The sequence below is a fragment of the Prinia subflava genome, chromosome 18 (assembly GCF_021018805.1).
Source record: "Prinia subflava isolate CZ2003 ecotype Zambia chromosome 18, Cam_Psub_1.2, whole genome shotgun sequence".
NCBI classification, from domain to species: Eukaryota; Metazoa; Chordata; class Aves; order Passeriformes; family Cisticolidae; genus Prinia; species Prinia subflava.
Window position 1 is genome coordinate 6,660,096 of NC_086264.1, and position 20,445 is coordinate 6,680,540.

Below are 20,445 nucleotides of genomic sequence, written 5' to 3' on the forward strand. Positions count from 1 at the left end.
CCGCCCGAGCGCTGCCGGAAAGAGCCGAGGCGGCGCCGGGGCCGGGCGGGCTCCCCGCCGGCAGCGCCTGCGCACGGCGGCGCCGCTGCCGGTTGGTGCCGGCGCTCCGCAGTGGGGGAGCGGCGGGCGCGGAGCCGCGGCCGGTCCCAGCTCCAGAGCCAGCGGCGCGGGGAGCACCGGGCGCAGCCATGTCCGTGGTGGGCATCGACCTCGGCTTCCTCAACTGCTACATCGGCGTGGCGCGGAGCGGCGGCATCGAGACCATCGCCAACGAGTACAGCGACCGCTGCACGCCGTGAGTACCGGCGCGCCGGGCCCCGCCGCCGCCCCGCCCGCCGGGGGCTGCCCCGCGCGTCCCCCCGCGGGATCCCCCTCACGGCCCGGCCCCGCGGCTGTGCCGGCGAGCCGGGAGCCGGCCGAGTGCCCCTTGGCGGCAGTGCGTGTGCTGGGAAGCGCTCGTGTGGCCGGGTGTGCGCCCCGGCTCGTGGCGGTGCCGGCGTGTCCTTGAAAGCCCGCGCTGTGCTGCCGGAGGAGCCGCGGGGCTCGGGGCGCTCCTGTCCTCGCACCGCGCTGCTCTCGGGTGGGCACAGAGCCCCGTGAGCGCGTGTGTTTCCCCAACTCCGGAACGGCTGCCAGGGCTGGGAGCGTTCCCATTAACAATTACATGAGTGGTGGCGAGACTGGCGAGGAGGAGGAGGAGGAGGTTCATTCAGCAGGGAAGCGGCGCGATGAGTTGTTTTTCTTTAAACCTGCTCCTACTTGCACCGCATCTGCTGGCCCTGGAATACCGAGGTCTGGCGAGGAAGGGGCGGGGGGGGCACTGGGCAACGTCCGTGATGATGGGAGACGCAAGAGTAGGTGGAGATTTTGCTCCTCTGTTTCTATGGGATACGTCTAGGATTTTTAGAGCTCCATCTGTGCATAATTTTGAAGGAGGATTCAGGAATTCGTGTAATACTCATAAAAATCGGGGGTTGGATTGTGCTTGTCGTTTTACAAAGGGACTTGTAGTCAACAGAGAAAGCTGTTTCTGCTGTGCGAGACTGTAGTAACTTCAGCACTACTGCCCTGGTCTCGGAGAAATGTAGGTTTGCTTTCTAAAAAGTTGAGTTTTAAAAGTACCAAGAAGTTGATTGCCGAAAAGCATGCCGTCTGTTTTAATGGAAATACTCTGGAAAATTCTTTTTACTATTTAGAAGAGTATGCTTCCTATATTAACTCTCAGGAAGTAATTATCCTTGTGCACTAGATAAGCAGTGAGAACTGAAATTCTCTGGCCTTTCAAATGCAAAGTATCCCATGAAATTGTTGCCCAGAGAATCCTCAGGCAGCTGCAGTTTCCTTCCCCCTTGTGATGAAGAGCACTTTCAATTTTTAGCTATTTTTGGAGTGCGTTCTTTGCAGGTAGGCTTACCTGCATTTGATATTTTTCAAACTATGTGTGATTAACTGAACTTTCAAGGGACTTGCAGAGTGATTGTGAATGAGGTTCAAGTTAGCAGTTACAGCATCTGGAGTGCACATACACTTAAAGACAGTACCTATCACACCTTAAGTGACATTTTCAGTGACCTTTTCTGTCTCAAAATGTAGTAAGACAGGAGACCTTGAGGAACATCTTTTTTGATGTTATTGTCTTGAGAGAAATCAAACAAAGGTAAATGGAAATGTAACAGGTTTGTTATTGTTATGTAAGGTCATCATGGTAGCTAAATCTTTACTTCAAGTGGGATTTGAGTGATGTAGACAGATCTAATTCTTCAATCATCAGAACTTTCCTTACTGCACACAGCAACACAGTAAATGAACTTACTTGAATGTCCCTATGAGGTGCTCACATCATGCAGGTACTTGAGTTAGCTGTTAGTTAATCACATTTTGTAATCCAGTGCTTGGGATTGTCAGTGTTAGTACAGCCATGTGTCATCCTGGAAGCTTTGGCACAAACACTTTACAAAGAAGGGAAAAAGATTCTGCCAACAAGCCATGCATTTCAGTAGAACTTGGATATTTCCTGGCCTTTGGCCCTGTATCTCTTTGAAAGTGAACTGATACTTGACTTTTCCTGAGCTGGGGACTTCAGCAGCTCTGTTGAACACATTTCCAGTGCTGCTGGCACGTTGAACTCCTGGCAGACGGCCCTTGCAGGTGCTCTGCCTCACCGCCGTGGTTTTGTAGAAAAACAAGACAGTTGTTGATAACTCATAACTTACTTCACAGTAGGTGTGATTAAGGTGATCACATACTGTAATTAAAGATGATGTAACAAGGAATCTTGAAAACGACTGAATTTTTGGAAGCCAAGGAGGGCACTTCTTTTGTTGATATCTCTGCTTCCCAGCAGCAGGAGGGAGAAACCATCCATCCCCCTGTGTGGAAGTGAGTAATTGAAGTGACCCCTGGCAGGAGCTGGAGTGGCTCTGAGCTGCTCTCCGTGCTCTGCATGGGGTGATGTGAGCAGAGGCAGATTCCTGCACTGAAAAGGTGGTGCAATAGCATTAGCTTGTAAATAATTTGCTTGCTGTGGAAATTGCACATTTATCTGATTTCCTCTAATTATCAAAAGGCATAATTTGGAACTGTAGTGTTGTGACGTTAAAAATTGTGAGAGTTGTTTGTGAAAGCTGAACTATGTATTTGAAAATGTAGGATAATGCCTCGTGTGTTTGCAGCAGTTAAATCTGGAGAAGGTTTTGGATGTTGCAGAGAAGAGGTTTCTAGAAAATACTATCGAATTGCAGTGCCCCAGTGATGGAGAGGGAGCAGGAAGCAGTGTGCTCGAGTGATCTTTATACATTCATTAAACGATGACGTTTGAGCTGTGTGAAATCTGCGTTTCTGTGTTACTCCTCAATGCTCGTAGCCAGATCGGTCGCCTTTTGGGGAGGAGTTGTATTTCAGGTCTGCGGTGTGCAGGTGCGGTGTCAGTAACTTCCAGAATAGAAAAGAACATTTCCAAAGGCAGAGCCGAGGGGCCAGATGGTGGCTTGAGGCAGCCTTTGCCGATGCAGGGGGTTTTGAGTGGTAGCCAAGAAGCCGCAGGGAGCTGTGGATTACAGCAGAGCTTCCCGAGCCCTGGGAGCTGTCCCCAGGTCTCTCTGCTGCTGTACCTGGTAGTCCTCAGTTGTGGGAGCGCTTAACAGCTCGTTCAGCTCCCGCGGTTTGTGGCTTTTTTAATTGTTGTCTTAGGATTGTTGCTAAGGGCTCGTAGTGTGAATGTGGCCCTGTCAGACTCAAGGGTTGTTGAGTCAAGAGTACCAGACCGGGAAAATTCAGGGTTTTGAATTAAATCTCACCGGCTTCTTAGGTTTTAACCTGTGACCTAGAAGTAATTATCAGTGCCTTTCCTTCATTATAAGATCTGTAGAACATTTAAGCTTTTACAGAATTCCATAAATGCAATTAGAATGACTACAGTTGCAGTTGCTTGCTGTTTCTAAACTAATTTACAAAGAACCAAATAACTAGAATTCCACTTCAGGTTCTGGTGCTCCATGCAGTAATGCTGTTATTTAACACATCCGTGTTCTGTTGAATTTTGCTTGAGTTTTTGTGGGTGTTCTAAAGTACCATGGAACTACTTTATGATGTTTTCTTTTAAAACTGATTTTAATTTTTTTTTTTTTTTTATTTAGAGCATGTGTATCTTTAGGATCCAAGACCCGAGCCATTGGGAATGCAGCAAAGAGCCAGGTAAATGGATCAAAAACTTTTTTGGCTAGCAGTAAATAAGTTCATCTTGGAGAAATATTGTCCTGGAGTAGTTTCTTTTGATAGCTTCAATATTGTGTTCACTGGGATTTGTTTTGGTCCTTTCTGTGGTTAAAGCCTGTCCTGAAAACAACTGGGTTAAAACACAGATGAGAGAGTAGGTGTGGGAAGGCTTTACATCCAGATGGGATCTGAATTAGAGGAGAACTTTAAAGGAAGGGAAATGTGTTAATTTGTTGAAGGTTCATTTAAGGGTAATGTAGGTAATAACTTCATTAGTTCCTGCAGGCAGCAGCTGCAACAATATAGGATCTTAAATATTTCATGCTATATCAGAAAGCTCCTCTAAAATAAAAAGTATAGTGAAAATTGATGGCAGCAAGTTAATGGATATTACAGAGAGAAGTACATATGAATTTTTCTAATAGAGGCCCTAGATTAAAAAGTAGATGATTTTTCCTCTCTCCTCACAATTGGCTTTTCAGTGAATCTGTGGGGCTTGAACAGTTCAGTGGGTGCATTAAGCCCAACATAACAAATGCCTTTCTGCAGTCCTCTGTATCAGAATGTCATGGGTAATGAAAATATCTTTGCCACAGATCGTCACAAACGTAAAAAACGCAGTACATGGCTTCAAAAAGCTGCATGGAAGAGCATTTGAAGATCCTTACATACAAGCGGAGAGGGCCAAACTTCCCTATGAGCTTCAGAAGATGCCAAATGGCTCTGTAGGAGTAAAGGTGAGTGGGAGCTTTGGGTGGAGTCTCTCTGGTGGTAGAGGTGACCACTTTGGGCCCTTGTCATGTAACTTCCTGTGTGGTCACATTTCCCTTAAGAAAACTACTTACATTCCTGTGTCTCTAAATAATCTGGGCTTTCTCCAAGGTGTCCATTGAGGTTTCTCATCAGTCATACCAGTTTTCCATAGTCACATTAGCTTTTCACTTGACCTTACTAGATTTACCTTCAAATCTGTATAATTACAGTGTGAGATTATTAGTTCCCATCAGACATGCAGAGACCAAGTGTCAGGAAAACAACATAATGGTCTGAACACGAAGTTTGAACAAGTTACTTTTAATTTGCTTCCAAACTAAATGGCAGGAGTGCTTGGGCTTGCTGGAGAGATGGTAGCTTGTTAGGAATTCAGGACACAGCACCTCCCATGAGGGCTGAGAATTCAACTGCATTTCCTGAGCAGGGCAGGACTGCTGGAATTGCCTGGTTTACACCTTCCCTTCCTCCTGTGCTTGAGTGACTGTTGCAGGAAGCAAATGTTCCTTGGGCTTGCTCCAAAACTTGTATTTTTAGCATGTGTTATAGGACACTGTGATCCTACGTGTATTATGCTCTTTTTTTGCTGTTGTTTTTTAAATTCAAAATACACAAGCAGCAGAAATACTGTATCATTGTGAACAGTCCCTTGAGATAGCTGAGGTGTTAAGCTTCCCACAAAAAAACCCCACAAAACGGAAATGTTGAAGATTTGTTGTAGGCAGCACAGATCAGTTGACAGAGAGTTACTTGTGTGGAGAGCCTGGTGTTCAATGGGTCTCAGTGCTCAACACCACCAGTAATGTCCAAGCTGCACATCCTGAGAGCAAAGCTGAGATGACTGATCACAGGATCCCAATTCTCTGTTTCAGGTGAGGTACCTGGATGAAGAGAGACTGTTTGCAGTGGAGCAGATCACAGGAATGCTGCTGGCCAAACTGAAGGAGACTTCAGAAAGTGCTTTGAAGAAGCCAGTGGCCGACTGTGTGATTTCAGTAAGTTGTGGTGTATTTATTGCAATCCAGAGGCAGCTTTATGCAGGCTAGGGCCATTTATACCATGGTGCAGTGGTGAGAGGTGCAAGTAGTGGATAGAAATCATATCCCCAAAAATGGGCCTTCGTTACAGCTTTTCCAAATGAGAATACTTCTTGAAGCATGTGTGAGGAGATGAAAAAGTTGTTAACTCAAGAGTGTATTTTCAGAAAGGATACAGCGCTTAAACTGATCCAGTCTGTCTGTCTCCAAGGGCTACAGACAGTATTTCTGATTACTGTAGTGCTTGATAGAGATGGGAGCTGTCCTAGGTGTAAGCACATCTTCCTTGCTTCCAAAGAACTTTCTAAATTCATGTTAAATTTCTTTCTTGTTCCGTGGGGTGAGGACTGTTGTAGTGCAGTTGAGAGTCACCTGCACTTAGAGCTCTGAGGGTCTGCTGGTAGTTTGACACACCCAAACTACTTGGCTTTGTTTGAAAAAGTCTTTTTATTTTGTTGGATACGAAGTCTTTTGCCTGTTTTTCACATGGTCTTTGTTTCCTGGCCCTGGTGGGAAGTTTGGGCATGAAGGGTTGCAGTTACCCCTTCTGTGCCAGGCAGAGACATGGGAGCTGGGAAGCTGTGTACTTCAGCTGGTAGAAATGTGCTTTGATCTTTTTTCGTGCTTCTTGACGGCGTACACAGACACTGGGAGAATACCTCCCACACACCCAGGGATCCTTGGCAATTCCCCACAGTGGCAGCCAACAAAACACAACAAAATGGAGCTCTGTGTCTGCTGAAGAGGTGCCAGCTGATTGCAGCCAGATCCTAACTGGGCTCTGGTCATGCTGTGGCTATTTCTGGTGGCACTGAACCCTGTAGCACTCTGTAAGCTGGCACTGTGGTGACAGTGATGTCTGAAAATGGATACAGGTTCAAGTTTGATTCCAATCACTGCAGTGCTTCTGCCATTGACTTATTGTGGGGCTGTGTGTGAATGTTTGTTGGGTTGACTTTGTCCTGCACATGTTTCTAGAAACTGGTGATGATTTTAACATGAAGGACTCATTAAAACAATCTGAGAAAGCATTTTCAACATTTTTTTGTGTGTGTGTGTTAAAATCTGCTTTATTTAAAATAATCCTGGATGCCACTTCATTTTTGTCATATTTTGAACTTTTAATTAAAATATGCACTAAAATGAATTAGCTAGCTGTTTTATTCAGCCTTATTAATTTGAGGTTAGCTTATAACAGTTCCTTGTGGTAATGACATTCATAGGATAGCTTGATGGGCAAGTCTGACTACTCTAAATTAAAAAATCCATAACCCACAATATCCAATGTCATTATTTTTGGAAACAGGTCCCTAGTTTCTTCACTGATGCTGAAAGAAGGTCTGTAATGGCAGCTGCACAGATTGCAGGATTAAATTGTCTGAAGCTGATGAATGAAACTACAGCAGGTAAAGGACCGGGTGTTTTTTTGTCCTTGGAGGCCGTTGAGGCTGTTGAAGGTGAGGGTGGTGACACCCTGCTGTTACACAACTGGGAGCCTGCAGAGAGCTGTCCAGGCTGGTACTGCCCAAGCCAGTCTGGGAGCTGGGAACAGCAGGGGGATGGAGTGCAGCACTTGGGAGGCACCTGGGGTTTGCTGACCTGAGCACCGTCACACTTGGGAATAGCTTTGGAAATAAACCTGGCATCTGTGCTTAAAGTTGTGGCAACCCTGTCAGCTGTAGCAATGGCACAACTGTTCACATTTACTCCCCTCTTCTGGTTTTGGTGAATTCTAGGGTAGAGCATAGAAATACCTAACACTTTGTGGGGACTAAAGTTGGAGCTGCTTAAATCACTAGTTTTTATTTTTCTTGATTCTCTTCACTTTTACAAAGTCTCAAAAAGCTTTCCAAATGAGTGCTGGTAGTGAAAGCTTAGATTCATGTAAACTAGTCTTCCAAAAGACTTTATTTATTCCATTATTCCATTTTCTTTATTTCTTGGGCATGCTTAAATTTTTCAAAGCTAAAGTAAAAAAAATCTGAAAGTAAGGCATTTCAAGGGAGAAATGTTGGCATGAGTCTTCATCTGTGCAGTTTCACAAATTGCTGTGTTAACTTTGGCTACAAGCAGAATTGAAAGACAGGGTGAGTCTTTATTAGTGCTAAACCTTCACTTGATGTCTCTTTCTCGTCAATGAAAAATGTGTTTTCAACATGTTTCTGACTTCTTAATAGGAGTTATGAAGGTGTTTATAAAGGTTAAACGTGGACAGTATCTGTCTCTTGGTGGTGCTCTTAATGCATGGTCTGCAGCTGTGTGTAGCTTCCCCTTACCTTCCCTGGGTTGGTGTTTTGCAGTTGCATTGGCCTATGGAATATACAAGCAAGATCTGCCAGCCTTGGAAGAGAAGCCAAGAAATGTGGTCTTTGTTGATATGGGGCATTCTGCATATCAGGTTTCCATCTGTGCTTTTAACAAGGGAAAACTGAAGGTAATCTTTTAAGTCATAAATTAAAAGCCTGAAGTATTTAAAACTCAAAATACTGCTCTGTGGAAAGATGATTTTTTTAAAAAAATAAACGCCTATAGAAAATACTTTTAAAATGTGGAGTACAAAACCTTTCTGTTAGATTTTGGCTATTTCATCAAGTCAGTTTTTTTAAAATGCAGAAGTGAAGCATCCTAGAGTGTGTTTTGGAAAGTGCTTGGTAATTAAGGACACTGCACAGTTTTTGTGTCATATCCCTGAAATATTTGCATATTCAGGGAGCCTCCTAAGCGTAGCAGTTGTGCAGCTGATTCACTCACAGGAGATTCTTGAACTGTCTTGAGTTGCTCCAAGATGTTGGAGGTTTTTTTGGTGCCATTCATGACAGTTCAAAGTCTAAATAGCTCACTTGGTTAGAGCCTTGTGAGGAAATCACCAAGGTTGTGTGTCCAGTCCCTGTATGGGCCATTCACTTAAGATTAGGACTCAATGATCCTTGTGGGTCCCTTCCAACTCAGAATGTTCTGTAATTCTATAAATCCAGTGGGATGTGTAGTAAAGCTGAACAGTCTTTGCTTCCTGGTTTGGAGACTTTCTTTGTCTGTGACCTGCTAATGGCTGAATGCTTTTGTGGGCCTGTCTCTGTTAGCCAAAATCATCTGAAGCCGTGAGGAAGGCGATGATGGCACATCTGCTGCACTGAGTAAATGACACAGAACAAGCCTTGTCTAATAACTTCTGATCTTATTCTTTGACTTCTGCCAGGTCTTGGCCACTACCTTTGACCCTTTTGTAGGTGGTAGGAATTTTGATGAGGCTTTGGTAGATTACTTCTCCGAAGAATTTCGGACCAAATACAAACTGAATGTAAAAGAGAATCCCCGAGCGCTGCTGCGATTGTATCAGGAATGTGAAAAGCTCAAGAAGCTGATGAGCGCGAATGCCTCCGACCTTCCCCTCAACATCGAGTGCTTCATGAATGACCTGGATGTCTCCAGTAAGATGAACAGGTACTGGATGGTTCCCTCAGGGGCAGGGGCTGTGGTCTCTGGGCAGCCTGGTAACACCAAGCACTCCCTGCCTTGCAGAGCTCAGTTCGAGCAGTTGTGTGCTGCGCTTCTGGCCAGAGTGGAGCCTCCTCTGAGAGCAGCCATGGATCAAGCCAGTAAGTAGAAGTTACTTGAGGTGCTGCTAGTAATCCAGTCATTCCTGATCTCTTTAATGATTATCTTTTCAATGTATTTTTGTATTTATTAGAATTGCAAAGCTAAATACTGAAAAGTTAAATGTAAGTTCATTCATATGCTTGCCATGAATGCATGATCCCATTCCCGCCTCATTTAGTGCACATGCTACTCTGCAACCTTGGTTATTGGCCCTTATTCACCCTGTGTCATGGAAAAGGTTGGCACTCTGAATTTATTAAAAAAACACCAAACAACCAAACCAAAATGACGATGGGAAAAGATATTATTCTTTACTGCAACCTCCTGGCCAGCCTGTTCCATGTGATACTTACGTGCCCTCACTGACCTGGTAATTTGGCAGTATATTCTTAAAATGAATTACCTAAAGCATGTGCCTATAACAAAGTAATTTTTTTTTTGCCTAGTGTAGAGTAAAGGAGATAATTAGACTTTAACAGGAAAGGTTTTACCCTCAGTTCTAGCACCTACAACTAAAAGTAGGGGAAGAATTCTGCTGATCGTGTGACTTGGCTCGATAGCAAATACAGGAATTAAAAACCTGTGTAATTGCTGAGCAGAGCTGTTCAAGGACTGACAGTTGTCTGAGATGACTTCATACACATACCCTGATTCCAAAACTAAAAAGTTAACCTTCAAGCACAATATGCTATTTATTAGCTATATTGGCTTATAAGGTCTTCTTTTCTCTTTCGGCAAGCACAATTAAGCCAGACATAAAATGAGATCATTTTTGGTTTCCTTTTGTTGGTTTTGTCTGGGAGAGGTGAGGTATTGTCCAGTAGTGCAGAAGACCCCACTTCACCCTTCTGAGTTCATGCACAGCAGAAGGGGGATGTACAAGGACAACACACTTTAAAGAACAGCTGTTCTCATTGGTGCTTGGCTTCTGCATTTCCCAGGTTTATGCAGCTAGAAAACTTTGTAGGCTACAGGAGGGACAAAGAGTTTTAAAGATCTTGTCAGCCATGAATATATTCAGTGCTTGTCACAGTGTCTAGATAATAAGAGAACTTACTTTTTTCCCCTTCTTTTTTTTTCCAAAGATAACTTTCTGATATCTTGATGATAACTTAAGGGCATGCACTTTCTTTTCTAGAACTTCAGCGTGAAGATATCTACAGTATAGAAATAGTAGGTGGGGCTACTAGAATTCCAGCAGTGAAGGAACAGATCTCTAACTTTTTCTGTAAAGAGATAAGCACCACACTAAATGCTGATGAAGCTGTTGCAAGAGGCTGTGCCTTGCAGGTATAGTTCCTGAAATAAAACTTTAGTATTGCTTCTTTAACATAACGTACTAATGAAATACAGCTAACCACAAGCCAGAGGTACTGCAGCTGAAACAAGATGCAGAGTCTTACTTGTTCTTTCACTAACTGGTGACAGTGACCATGTCACAGATGATTCTGTTACATTCATTAATTTGCTGCTGTGTCATGTTAGAAGGATGGGCTTGTTAAATGGACCTGTTAAATTTGAGGACCCAAATTCTGCTGTTCCACTTCTGTGTCATAGCTTGAAACCTTTGCTGAGTATCTTTACTGAAAATGACTGAGGAAATAACATCTATTACTTTAGTTAAGTTTTTCAGTTCAATTAACTCTGGGAAATTTTTGTGAAATAGAAAAATGCCTGTGATAAGCATGACCTCCATATGGCCTATATAATATGTATTAATTCTTGTATGTGCTATTAATTTGACTACATGGATATAATAAATTTTTGGTCTTTTTTTTTCCTAGTGTGCAATTCTTTCTCCAGCTTTTAAAGTGCGTGAGTTTTCCATCACAGATGTTGTTCCTTACTCTATAACATTGAGATGGAAATCATCTTATGAAGAGGGAACAGGGTAAGTTGTACAGTGCCTACAAAACTGTGTGTGTTTGGATAGAAAGAAACATGTTAAGTTGTGGGAAAAAACAGGCCTCAGGTTTTGAAGCTGTTGTGCACTTGAACAGTTGAAATTTCAGTTTTCTTTTTTAGCATTTTACCTTTTGGGTTCTAGTTACTGCTTAACAGTTGGAAATACAATTAATTAAAATGTTGGGTTGAAGTTGCCTAATTTTTAATAAGTGTGATTTAAAATGCAGAGTCCAGCTTTGAGACCTAGAGGGCTTCAACCTCCAACTCTTGTTAAAAACTGACTTAAACTGAACCCCTCTGTTGCTTGGTTACCAAGGTTGCTGATTGTTAACATACCTTGACTTTGATTATCCATGAAGACATGCTCAGAGATTTAATATTGTCTAATGTTTATTGCTTTAGGGAGTGTGAAGTCTTCAGTAAGAACCATGCTGCTCCATTCTCAAAAGTAATTACTTTCCACAAGAAAGAGCCTTTTGACTTGGAAGCTTATTACACCCATCCACATGAAGTGCCTTATCCTGATTCCAGAATAGGTAAGGACATGGGAATAAAACCCCCATCCCTATATCCTGTTGATACAGGAAAAAGTGGTTCTCCTTTCTTGTAAGATATGTTACTTCCATATTTTCTACCTTACAGAAAGACTTAGGTCCTTTAGAAAGGCTCAGCACAAGCTTCTTGATTTAAATCAAACCATACTGACATCTCTCTTTGAAGTGCCTGAAAAAAATGCTGCATTCTTCCTTCCATCTGTCTCTACAGTTTCTGAATGCTTCAAAAAATAGGCACAAAGAGTTTAGTGCTCTATTGTCTGGTTCTTCCAGTCTCTCTAAAATTGATAAGGATCCTACGTGCCTGCCAGCCTGGATTTTTCAAAGAAATTGGATCAAAGGAGCTGTTGCCTGTCTGGACAGATAACTTGTCTCATGCTATCTGTCATGTCTCTTTCTGTTAATCTGAGAACATAAAATACAGGTGTTTCCTCAATTAAAGCATCTGTAGTAGAGTCTAAAGAATTAGATTACATAAATAGGTTTCTTGTTAGCTAATGCTACCTTACTTGCAGTTAGTACACTCCTTGGGGTCTGATTCATTATTTTATTCACTGATTTATGAATCAGGTACTAACTTGTTGCTGTTGTTTGGCTGTCTGCAAGAAATCCATGGTCTTAAGGACAAAACATTCTCCTTCACATAGGCACTTCATCTACACTTAAAGTTTCAGCAAGTTGCAAAATAAAGCATCAACCCTACTACTTTCAGAAACTTTGCTAAGCACTGTTTATTCTCCAAAAAGTGTAGTGCAGCCATGTTACCAAATTCAAACAGAATCTTTTATCTCTGTTAACATTTTATTTTTCAGTGTGAAGTTTGAGTTACGTGGACAAAAGAAACCATTTGAGATGAATCAGAGTAGTTTCTGTAGTGTGCTGGTTACAGAAGGCAACAGAGAAGTAGAACACCTAGTAAAGTACTGTCTTGTTTTTATATGAAATACAGATAAAGCAAAAACATCTTACTAATTGTCACTGAGCTGATAATAGTTGGGGAATCAGCTTTTAGTTGATCTGCCTACAGCTTAAACTGTAGGATTGTCAACTAAGTAGAAAGTTTCCAAATCGTTTCAGTTACGTGACGTTGCTGTTTAAATTAACACCGTTAAAGGAACATGTTTGGGTTTTTTTTCCTTTTTCTCTGTGTTTTGGGACAACAAATAAAACCACCTCTGTTGTTTCCAAGGGCGTTTCACTATTCAGAACGTTGGTCCCCAGCACGACGGCGACAACTCCAAGGTGAAGGTGAAAGTGCGCGTCAACATCCACGGGCTGTTCAGCGTGGCCAGCGCGTCCATCATCGAGAGGCAGAGCCTCGAGGGCGACCACAGCGACACCCCCATGGACACAGAGTCAGCAAGTAAGAGCCAAGGCAGAGATGAGGAGCTGGTATGTAAAGCTTGTGAACATCTACACTGTCATTCTGACAACAGAGACAATAATTGCAGGGTAAATCTCTGTGTTCCACTTCTCACAGTTACTGCGTCTCCACCCTCAAATTACTCCTTTGGTTGTGTAGCACATTTCTTCATGTTTATTGCTTAAGTGCTGGTGAAGTGTGGCGCTAAGAATGAAGAATGGAAAAATAGATTCTAAAAAAATGAAGTAGTTTTTTCATTGTTCTTCATCATCTCTCTACTATTAGCATTATCTAGCATTGCTAGCAAAAGGCAGTGAACAGATCTAATGAGATCTGTTGACAAATAAATTCTAAATGTTTTTCCTCACAAACTGTATTTTCAATGAGTAAAAACTACCTGGTCTTTCCTTATGAAAGGAAAACTGCACTGCCTCCTGAAAGTAGCTCCCTGGGAGGTGCAGCTGTGCCCGTTTGCAGTGTGGAGTTGAGGACTGGGTGCCAAGGAGCACTTTGGAGCTGGAAATAGCAACACCAGCGCTGGCCCTGGCAGCCTTTCTCCTGAGATTTGGCCTTAGCTTCTCCCACTTTAGTTGGATATTCCACAGGAATCAGAGCAAATGGTTACACAACTGCATTGCATAATTGGTGTAAGCAACTTCTTAAATGCTGCTTTCCAGGAATGTGGGCATATATGAAATGCTGAGCATGGTGCAGTTCCTTGTGGGCAGGTGCTCCATATGTGATGTTCGTGATCAAGTGTGCAAAGGTTGGAAGTGCCAGAGCTGGCATTCAGTGTAAGAGGCGTGTGGAGCTCACTGGGAGTGTGCTGAGTTCAGTATGAGAGCATCTGCGTCTATGCTCAGGCTTTCCATTTGTAGCACTCCATCCATCTAACACATCTTCTGTTTTACACTGGTGCTTGTCAGCAATTGCCTTTCAGTGTTGAGGATGATCCCCTCGGCTCTGAGGAGGAGGTTTGTGGTGTCTGTGTGTCCTACTTTCCCCTCTTTAGCTATTTCCTGTAGGCAGAGCAGTTCCTTCCAGTTGTTGGCTTTTCTGTGTGAACAGTAAGAACAGCAAATGAGGATTTAGATATTGCCTTTTTTCCTACTCTGAAGTGACAAAACTTTAAATTTGGTCAAAGTAACCTTCTTGTTTTCCACTTTAAAGTGCAACATAGGCACCTGTGCTAGAGTTTGAAATCCTGAAACAATTGTTTTTATTACTTTGCAGAATTACTGATAAATTATTCTACATGCACATGTAGTTTGTGGATCCAGAAATTTTAATTCCGTGTAAAGGAGGCAACGTTGGACCTTTCAGACCTTAGCTACAGCTTGTTAATTATTAATGCTCTGGATCTTTGAGTATTAAAATCATCCTGAAAACTTAAGGCTTACCCATTACTATGTCATTAAAAGTGTTTTTCAGTGATGACATGGAGCTGTATTACTTACCCCAAGTGATCTGCATTAGTAATTTAACATTCTTTCAGATTGTTAAATTTAGAATAAGGGATAAGTGAAAATCTTACTGAAAAATATAAGTGAAGCTCTCTTTATTTTGGGTGTCAAGGAGGGAAGATAGTTGTTCATGTACTCCCAAGAGGCCACTACTACAGAAACTAATTTTTTTACATTTCACTGTCCTGTGAGGCAGATGCAGGTAACAATTGCAGTGATTAAATTACTTCTGCTTTGGGTTGCAAACATTTACGTTTAGGTCAAAAATGATAGGAGGTCAAAGTTCTGGCTGTTCCATAGAGAATCCATTGTTGTTTCCTGTGTTGGTGGTGTGTTGCTAGAATGTTCTTGGGTTTCATTTTATATGTATTTGTTTGTAATTTAAAGTGAGTATTCACAAGGCTTAGTGTAATTATGTAATGGGGACAGACAGCAACATCAAGTAGCAGAGTAGAGTTTTCATTTAATTTGAAAGATATAAATACAAATACTACACCAAAATGCTTGTTTAAACATGGTGAAGCATACATTTTGAAGACTGATTCTGAAGTTCATATGTTGTCTGTGATCTAGTGTAATTGATATAATTCCTAAATCTTGCAGCAAACCTTTGCATTCAGTTATGTAACTCTCTGCAGGATAAAATGCAGGTTGATCAAGAAGAAGGTGTGCAGAAAAGTCAAGCTGAACAACAGAACCAAGCAGATGAGGAAACTGAAAATGCTGGAACTGAAACAAAGGTTTGCATTCAATATTGATATTTTTTGCCCAGTATTCTCACACTTACTGATTTTGCTAGTTGGAAAACACATGGGACTGTGTTTAGAGGACAGCTATACTGCAATGGTTAAGTAAGGAATCCTGCCACAGCACTCTATTTTCAAGACTTTGAAGTAGGTTTCTGCTGTTTACCCTGGTTTTATAATGAAGATGGAATTTAGGGAGATTAGGAAACATTGTGAAGAATAATATGCAGTGCTTTAAGGTTTTGAACAGGTTTTCTTAACAGTTCTTTAAAGAAACTAAATTTCACCTGTTTGGTTCCAAACTAAGATGACAGTGATTTTGAATAAAGACGAATAATGAGGTGCTTAATTTACATAAGAATTTGTGTAAGAATATTTATTTGTAGCTGTCTTAACTAGTTTCATTTGTCACTCTTTTTTGAACATAAATGTAGTAATAATTCTATTACTAGAAGTTTCTGAGTAGTGTCACTTTTTTCATAGGCTGCTTCTGGAGAAAAGCAAGATCATCCCTCGCAGCCAAAGGCTAAAACAAAAGTTAAGAGTATTGACCTCCCTATCCAGGCAAGCCTCTATAGGCAGCTGGGACAAGATCTGATCAATTCCTATATAGAAAATGAGGTAAGCAGCATAAGGAGGTGACCACTCAATGTCACTGTATATAAGTGTCTAATAAAAAATACTTGCAGTCATTGACTTCGCTAATTTAGAATTCTTTAGGAAGTTGCCCTTAATTGTAATGGGTTTTGGTGTGGTTTGGGTTTGTGGTGAAATGACTCAATTTCTCTGGACTTAACTTTGCCCATTCTGGTTGTGCTTGTAGTGATGACTTACACAGAGGTGAATGTTTTTCTCAGTAATTGTGAATTACCAGGCCACTGCCAAGTTCTCTAGCAAGGTTTCAAGAGCAGTCTCTGAGCTTAACACTTAAAAATGCTTTCAGTTTTAAGTGAGCCTTTCTCCACCCTAGGGGAAGATGATGATGCAAGACAAGCTTGAGAAGGAACGAAATGATGCGAAGAATGCTGTTGAAGAATATGTGTATGAATTCAGAGACAAGCTGTGCGGAGTCTTTGAGAAATTTATCACTGAAGAGGTAAGACTAATATGTTTCAGCTGTTGGAAAAAGTTCCTTTGTATTTATAGATATTGAGTGTGTGTTTTGTGGAGGCTGCAGGGATCTCTTGGACTAGTTTTGGAATAGGAGATGGCTTGACTTCCCAGCAGGGAAGCTCAAGTTAAGCCTTACACCTGACATTTCACTTGCAGAGTTCTTTACTGCCTGAGAAGCTCCTCAGTGGCAAGAAGGATCAGGGATGCAGGCAGAAAGTAAAAACCCTATGGTCAGCATAAGAAAGTAGGACAGATCAGCACGAGCTTCTGAATGGCATGAGTGGGTAGGAGTAAAAAAGGAACAGATAATGTGGAACACTCTTCAGAGGTGCATGGACTGCCTTAAATAGCCTCAGGACTGATTTTATAACCCTGGTAAACTTCACTTACAAATCACATGAGTAGGGCTGTCCTGCCCCTCCCATCACTGTAAAATCTCGCCTTTGAAGTCTGTTAATTACTGCTTTCCTTCACTTTGAATATTTGAAGCTGATGAAGCAGTCCTTTGTTAAATAGGGTGGGTTAGTGCCATGTTCCTTTCTGACTTGGAGTGTCCATAACTGGCTTTGTAGGATTCAAACAAGCTGACCTTGATGTTGGAGGACACAGAAAACTGGCTTTATGAAGATGGAGAGGACCAGCCAAAACAAGTATACATGGATAAGCTTCAGGAATTAAAGGTAAGGTTTTAAGTTGTCTTCTAGAAAACTCATGTATGTTTGGGGATGGCTGTTCAGGTTGTGTATGTTCAGTTCTGACATGAACATAATATTTAGAACTAGAAGTACAGTTTAATATGAGTTGTGCTCCTAATTTGAAAATGGTTGAAATGAAGCAGACTGTCACTAATGACAATAGATTTAATTGCTATGGGAATTTTCTGTCAGATTTCTTATAGTCTGAAAGAGGCTTTGGAGTAGTTTGACTGCACTCCTGGGTAATGAGAATTATGTTCCAGAATATATATTCTGTTTTTCCCATGCTCATTGATCTCCTATTGATGTATAGTAAGACCCATTTTTGGGTCTAATATCCTACAATAAGGGCTCTGGAGTGCTTTAACAGTAGCTTCCATTGCATCATTTGATTATTGATGACAAACACCCCCTAAATTCTTCAGATTTTAAGGATCTCATGGGGAAAATGTGAGTTCTGATGAATAACTTTGTAGTAAGTTGAAGTATGTGTCTAGCCCTTGGGTTGCAGCTGTTTACTCTCCAGTCACATTTCCTCAGGAGGAGGAATAACTAATGGAAACAGTAGTCTAGATACTGGATAGCAGCATTCATGATAAGGAAAAAAGCAAACAGTGGATAAAACTAGAAGTTTCCAGATTAACTGCTTGAAAATTTAAGCATCTGTTGAAGCCTAACTGGTTTCAGTTCCAAATGCATTGTTCCAAATGCTCTTTTTGCAGAGAACAGCAAAATACCATCCCTAGAAAGGACAGCCACTATTCCTCTGTTTAAACTTCTGCTTTTTTATTGTTGTTGGACTAAAGCAATATGCAAAGACTTGGTTCTTTGAACGGGTGAGAAAAGGAGTTAAAGGCAGCCGTCCTTCCCATGCTGCACTGTATTCTTAGAGCAGACTAAAGGAAATACATGTTTTGTAAAGATCTTTGTGCTTATTATTCCAGAAATTTGGACAGCCTATCCAGGAAAGGTGCATGGAACATGAAGAGAGACCAAAAGTTCTAAATGAACTGGGAAAGAAGATTCAGCTCCTTATGAAAGCAGTAGAAGCATACAAAAATAAGGTAAAGCCAAATGATTTAGCAGTTCAATGATTACAGGTGTTTTGAGTTTCACCTTAGTCTTTTGGGGTTAAAAAATTCCTATAAAGTTTAACTCTTACTCTGCTTCAGAAGGGCTGTTGTACTTCTGCCCCTGAGAACTTTAAACCTGTTCTGCAGTCCTAGCAGAAAGAGCTTCTTCATGAGAACATAAATCAAAGATTTATGTGTTTTTATGGTGGCTGGTACCACTTGAAACGGATCTCTGAATTTACAGCTGTTACTGGTGTTTCTGTAACTTCTAGGATTAACTTAATTGGGGGAGCAGCATTTTTTAATTAGTGATATGAATACCTCTCTCCTTAGGATGAAAAATACGACCACCTAGATCCTGCTGAGATGGAGAAAGTTGAAAAATACATTAATGAGGCTATGAGTTGGTTGAACAGCAAAATGAATGCCCAGAACAAACTCAGTCTAACTCAGGATCCAGTTGTCAAAGTGGCAGAAATACTAGCAAAATCTAAGGTAAAAAAATATAATTGTACTTGTTGCATTCTAATCAGTTTTTCCTGAACCAGATTTTAGCCTAGATCTGAGCTGGAATATTACATCTGCAGAGATTTTAAAGCTATTAAAAGATCTATTTTGAGGCAGCAGCAGTTCTACCACTCTTCAGTGCTGGCTCGTGATTTACAGTAGTACCTCTGCACAAGCGTTTTTAAAATACCCTGAGTTACAGCACCAGGTTTCTACAGAATGGGTTTTCATACAGGTTTCTAACAAATCAGAAGCTCCTCAGGTAGTGAAAGGCTTTTTTTGAAGTTTCTAGCCTTGATAGAATAGAGAAGTCTGGTCCTTGGCAATGAAATTCCAGGCCATTACGGACCAGAAACAAAGCAGAGAGAGACATTCTAGTTGAGTGCAGTTGCTGTGCCACCAAATGACCTTGCTGTCTCACTTGTGTCACAACCAGGAATTGGATAGCTTCTGTAATCCCATTCTGTCCAAGCCCAAGCCGAAGATAGAAGCTCCCAGTGACGGGCAGTCCAAAGCTAACGGGGAACACAACGGGCCAGTGAACGGACAGAGCGCTGCTGAAACAAAACCCGAACCAGCCAAGGACAACCCTCAGCACACCAAACCCCCCGGAGAAATGGAAGTGGACTAAACCTTGCATTTCTTTTACTTCATTAAAATAGTGCAAGTAACCACAGGGTCCATTCTTTTTGTCTGGTACACACCTCAGATGTTCAGTTACTCTTAGCCAAACTTCTGTCATTTGTTGCTGAGTAGTTTTGAAAGTGTTTTATATTAAGTACACCTCTGATGTTCATTTCCACTGATGCTGCTTATGTGGAGCTTTAGCCAAATGTAGATTGTATAAGTCAGTTGAAGCTTTCCCAATATATTTTATATCAAACATACAGAATTGATATATAAATGGCAACAATCTACCTTATTTAAAGCTTTTATTGTGGATAAACCTCAGCTCCTTATTCAGGAAAGGATACTGTATTGCACTACTGATGCTCAAGTGTAGATCTAATCGCATCTTTATTTTGGAAAACTATTGGAATTGAAGTGGCAAAACCTGTCACTTGAAGCACTGACCTTTTCTAGTTATTGTACTGTTATAATTTAAATATTAAAATAGAGGTTAGTTGGCATACCAGTCCATCTTGTTGATGTACATGAGAATTGTATGGTCTTTTTCATAGAACTGAATAATACGAGCTTAAGCGTTTTTTGGGTTTCCATACCAGTCCCAGTCTTTCTTACAAACTGCTCCAGCATCGTGGCTCTGCCGTGTGCTGGAATTCCTGCACATTGCTGTACATACCCTACTGCGCTTAGGATGGGTGATGCTAGGGAGAACAGGATGAGAGGGGAGAACATTCAAGGCCTGCTGCCTACCTTTCCCTTGAAAATGTCTTATTGCACATTCAACTATTTCCACTTCTCTTGTTTGGAATTCAATTTATATGCTGATTTATCTCATCCTGGGGAGGAGAAACAACAGAAATGGTGCTGTGCAAACTGGGTATCACCACCCTGATTCTGAGGTTGCTTAAATGCTGTTTGTTGCAAACTCGAAAGAAATGCTGAGAGCTTATTTAAGCCTTGATGCTCAGCATGTAAATTTTTTGGTCAAGTACCAAAACAAAAGAGTTAAAAACTGGATATTATTACCCAAAGATAGAATCTACTTGATGAACTTGCATAGCTTACCACTTAGGTTTGGCTGTTTAGCTCTCTAATGAAAGTGTCTACAATCTATTACACAGTAGAATCACTGTTTTCTTTGCTACGTCTTAAACGTTGTCAAGGTCCAGTGTATGTCCCAGATCTATTCCAAATGCTTCTGTCAGTACTGAGGTACTGCAGCACTTGCTAAAGCCAGTCACTATTGACTTCAAACCATTCTTCTGTTACCAGAGTGGGCA

General features: G+C 41.6%; 1 protein-coding gene across 1 annotated transcript; it reads left to right on the forward strand.

Annotated features, from left to right (window-relative positions):
• Positions 1 to 40: 40 nt before the first annotated feature.
• HSPA4L (heat shock protein family A (Hsp70) member 4 like) lies at positions 41 to 19,668 on the forward strand. The gene is made up of 19 exons (XM_063415340.1): positions 41 to 295; positions 3,636 to 3,693; positions 4,311 to 4,451; positions 5,358 to 5,480; positions 6,829 to 6,928; positions 7,823 to 7,956; positions 8,719 to 8,963; positions 9,042 to 9,118; positions 10,258 to 10,409; positions 10,904 to 11,010; positions 11,427 to 11,560; positions 12,768 to 12,970; positions 15,043 to 15,144; positions 15,634 to 15,771; positions 16,121 to 16,246; positions 16,836 to 16,943; positions 17,903 to 18,022; positions 18,365 to 18,526; positions 18,975 to 19,668. Exons 1-19 carry the CDS (start codon positions 189 to 191, stop codon positions 19,167 to 19,169), a joined length of 2,532 nt encoding a protein of 843 aa, XP_063271410.1. The 5' UTR covers positions 41 to 188; the 3' UTR covers positions 19,170 to 19,668.
• Positions 19,669 to 20,445: the final 777 nt, after the last annotated feature.

Excerpts from the sequence above, each read along its gene's own strand:
- HSPA4L (XM_063415340.1), top strand. The coding sequence starts at position 189 with ATGTCCGTGGTGGGCATCGACCTCGGCTTCCTCAACTGCTACATCGGC. Across the intron at positions 8,964-9,041 it reads GTCTCCAGTAAGATGAACAG|AGCTCAGTTCGAGCAGTTGT; the intron begins GTACTGGATGGT and ends CCTGCCTTGCAG. Across the intron at positions 18,023-18,364 it reads TAGAAGCATACAAAAATAAG|GATGAAAAATACGACCACCT; the intron begins GTAAAGCCAAAT and ends CTCTCTCCTTAG.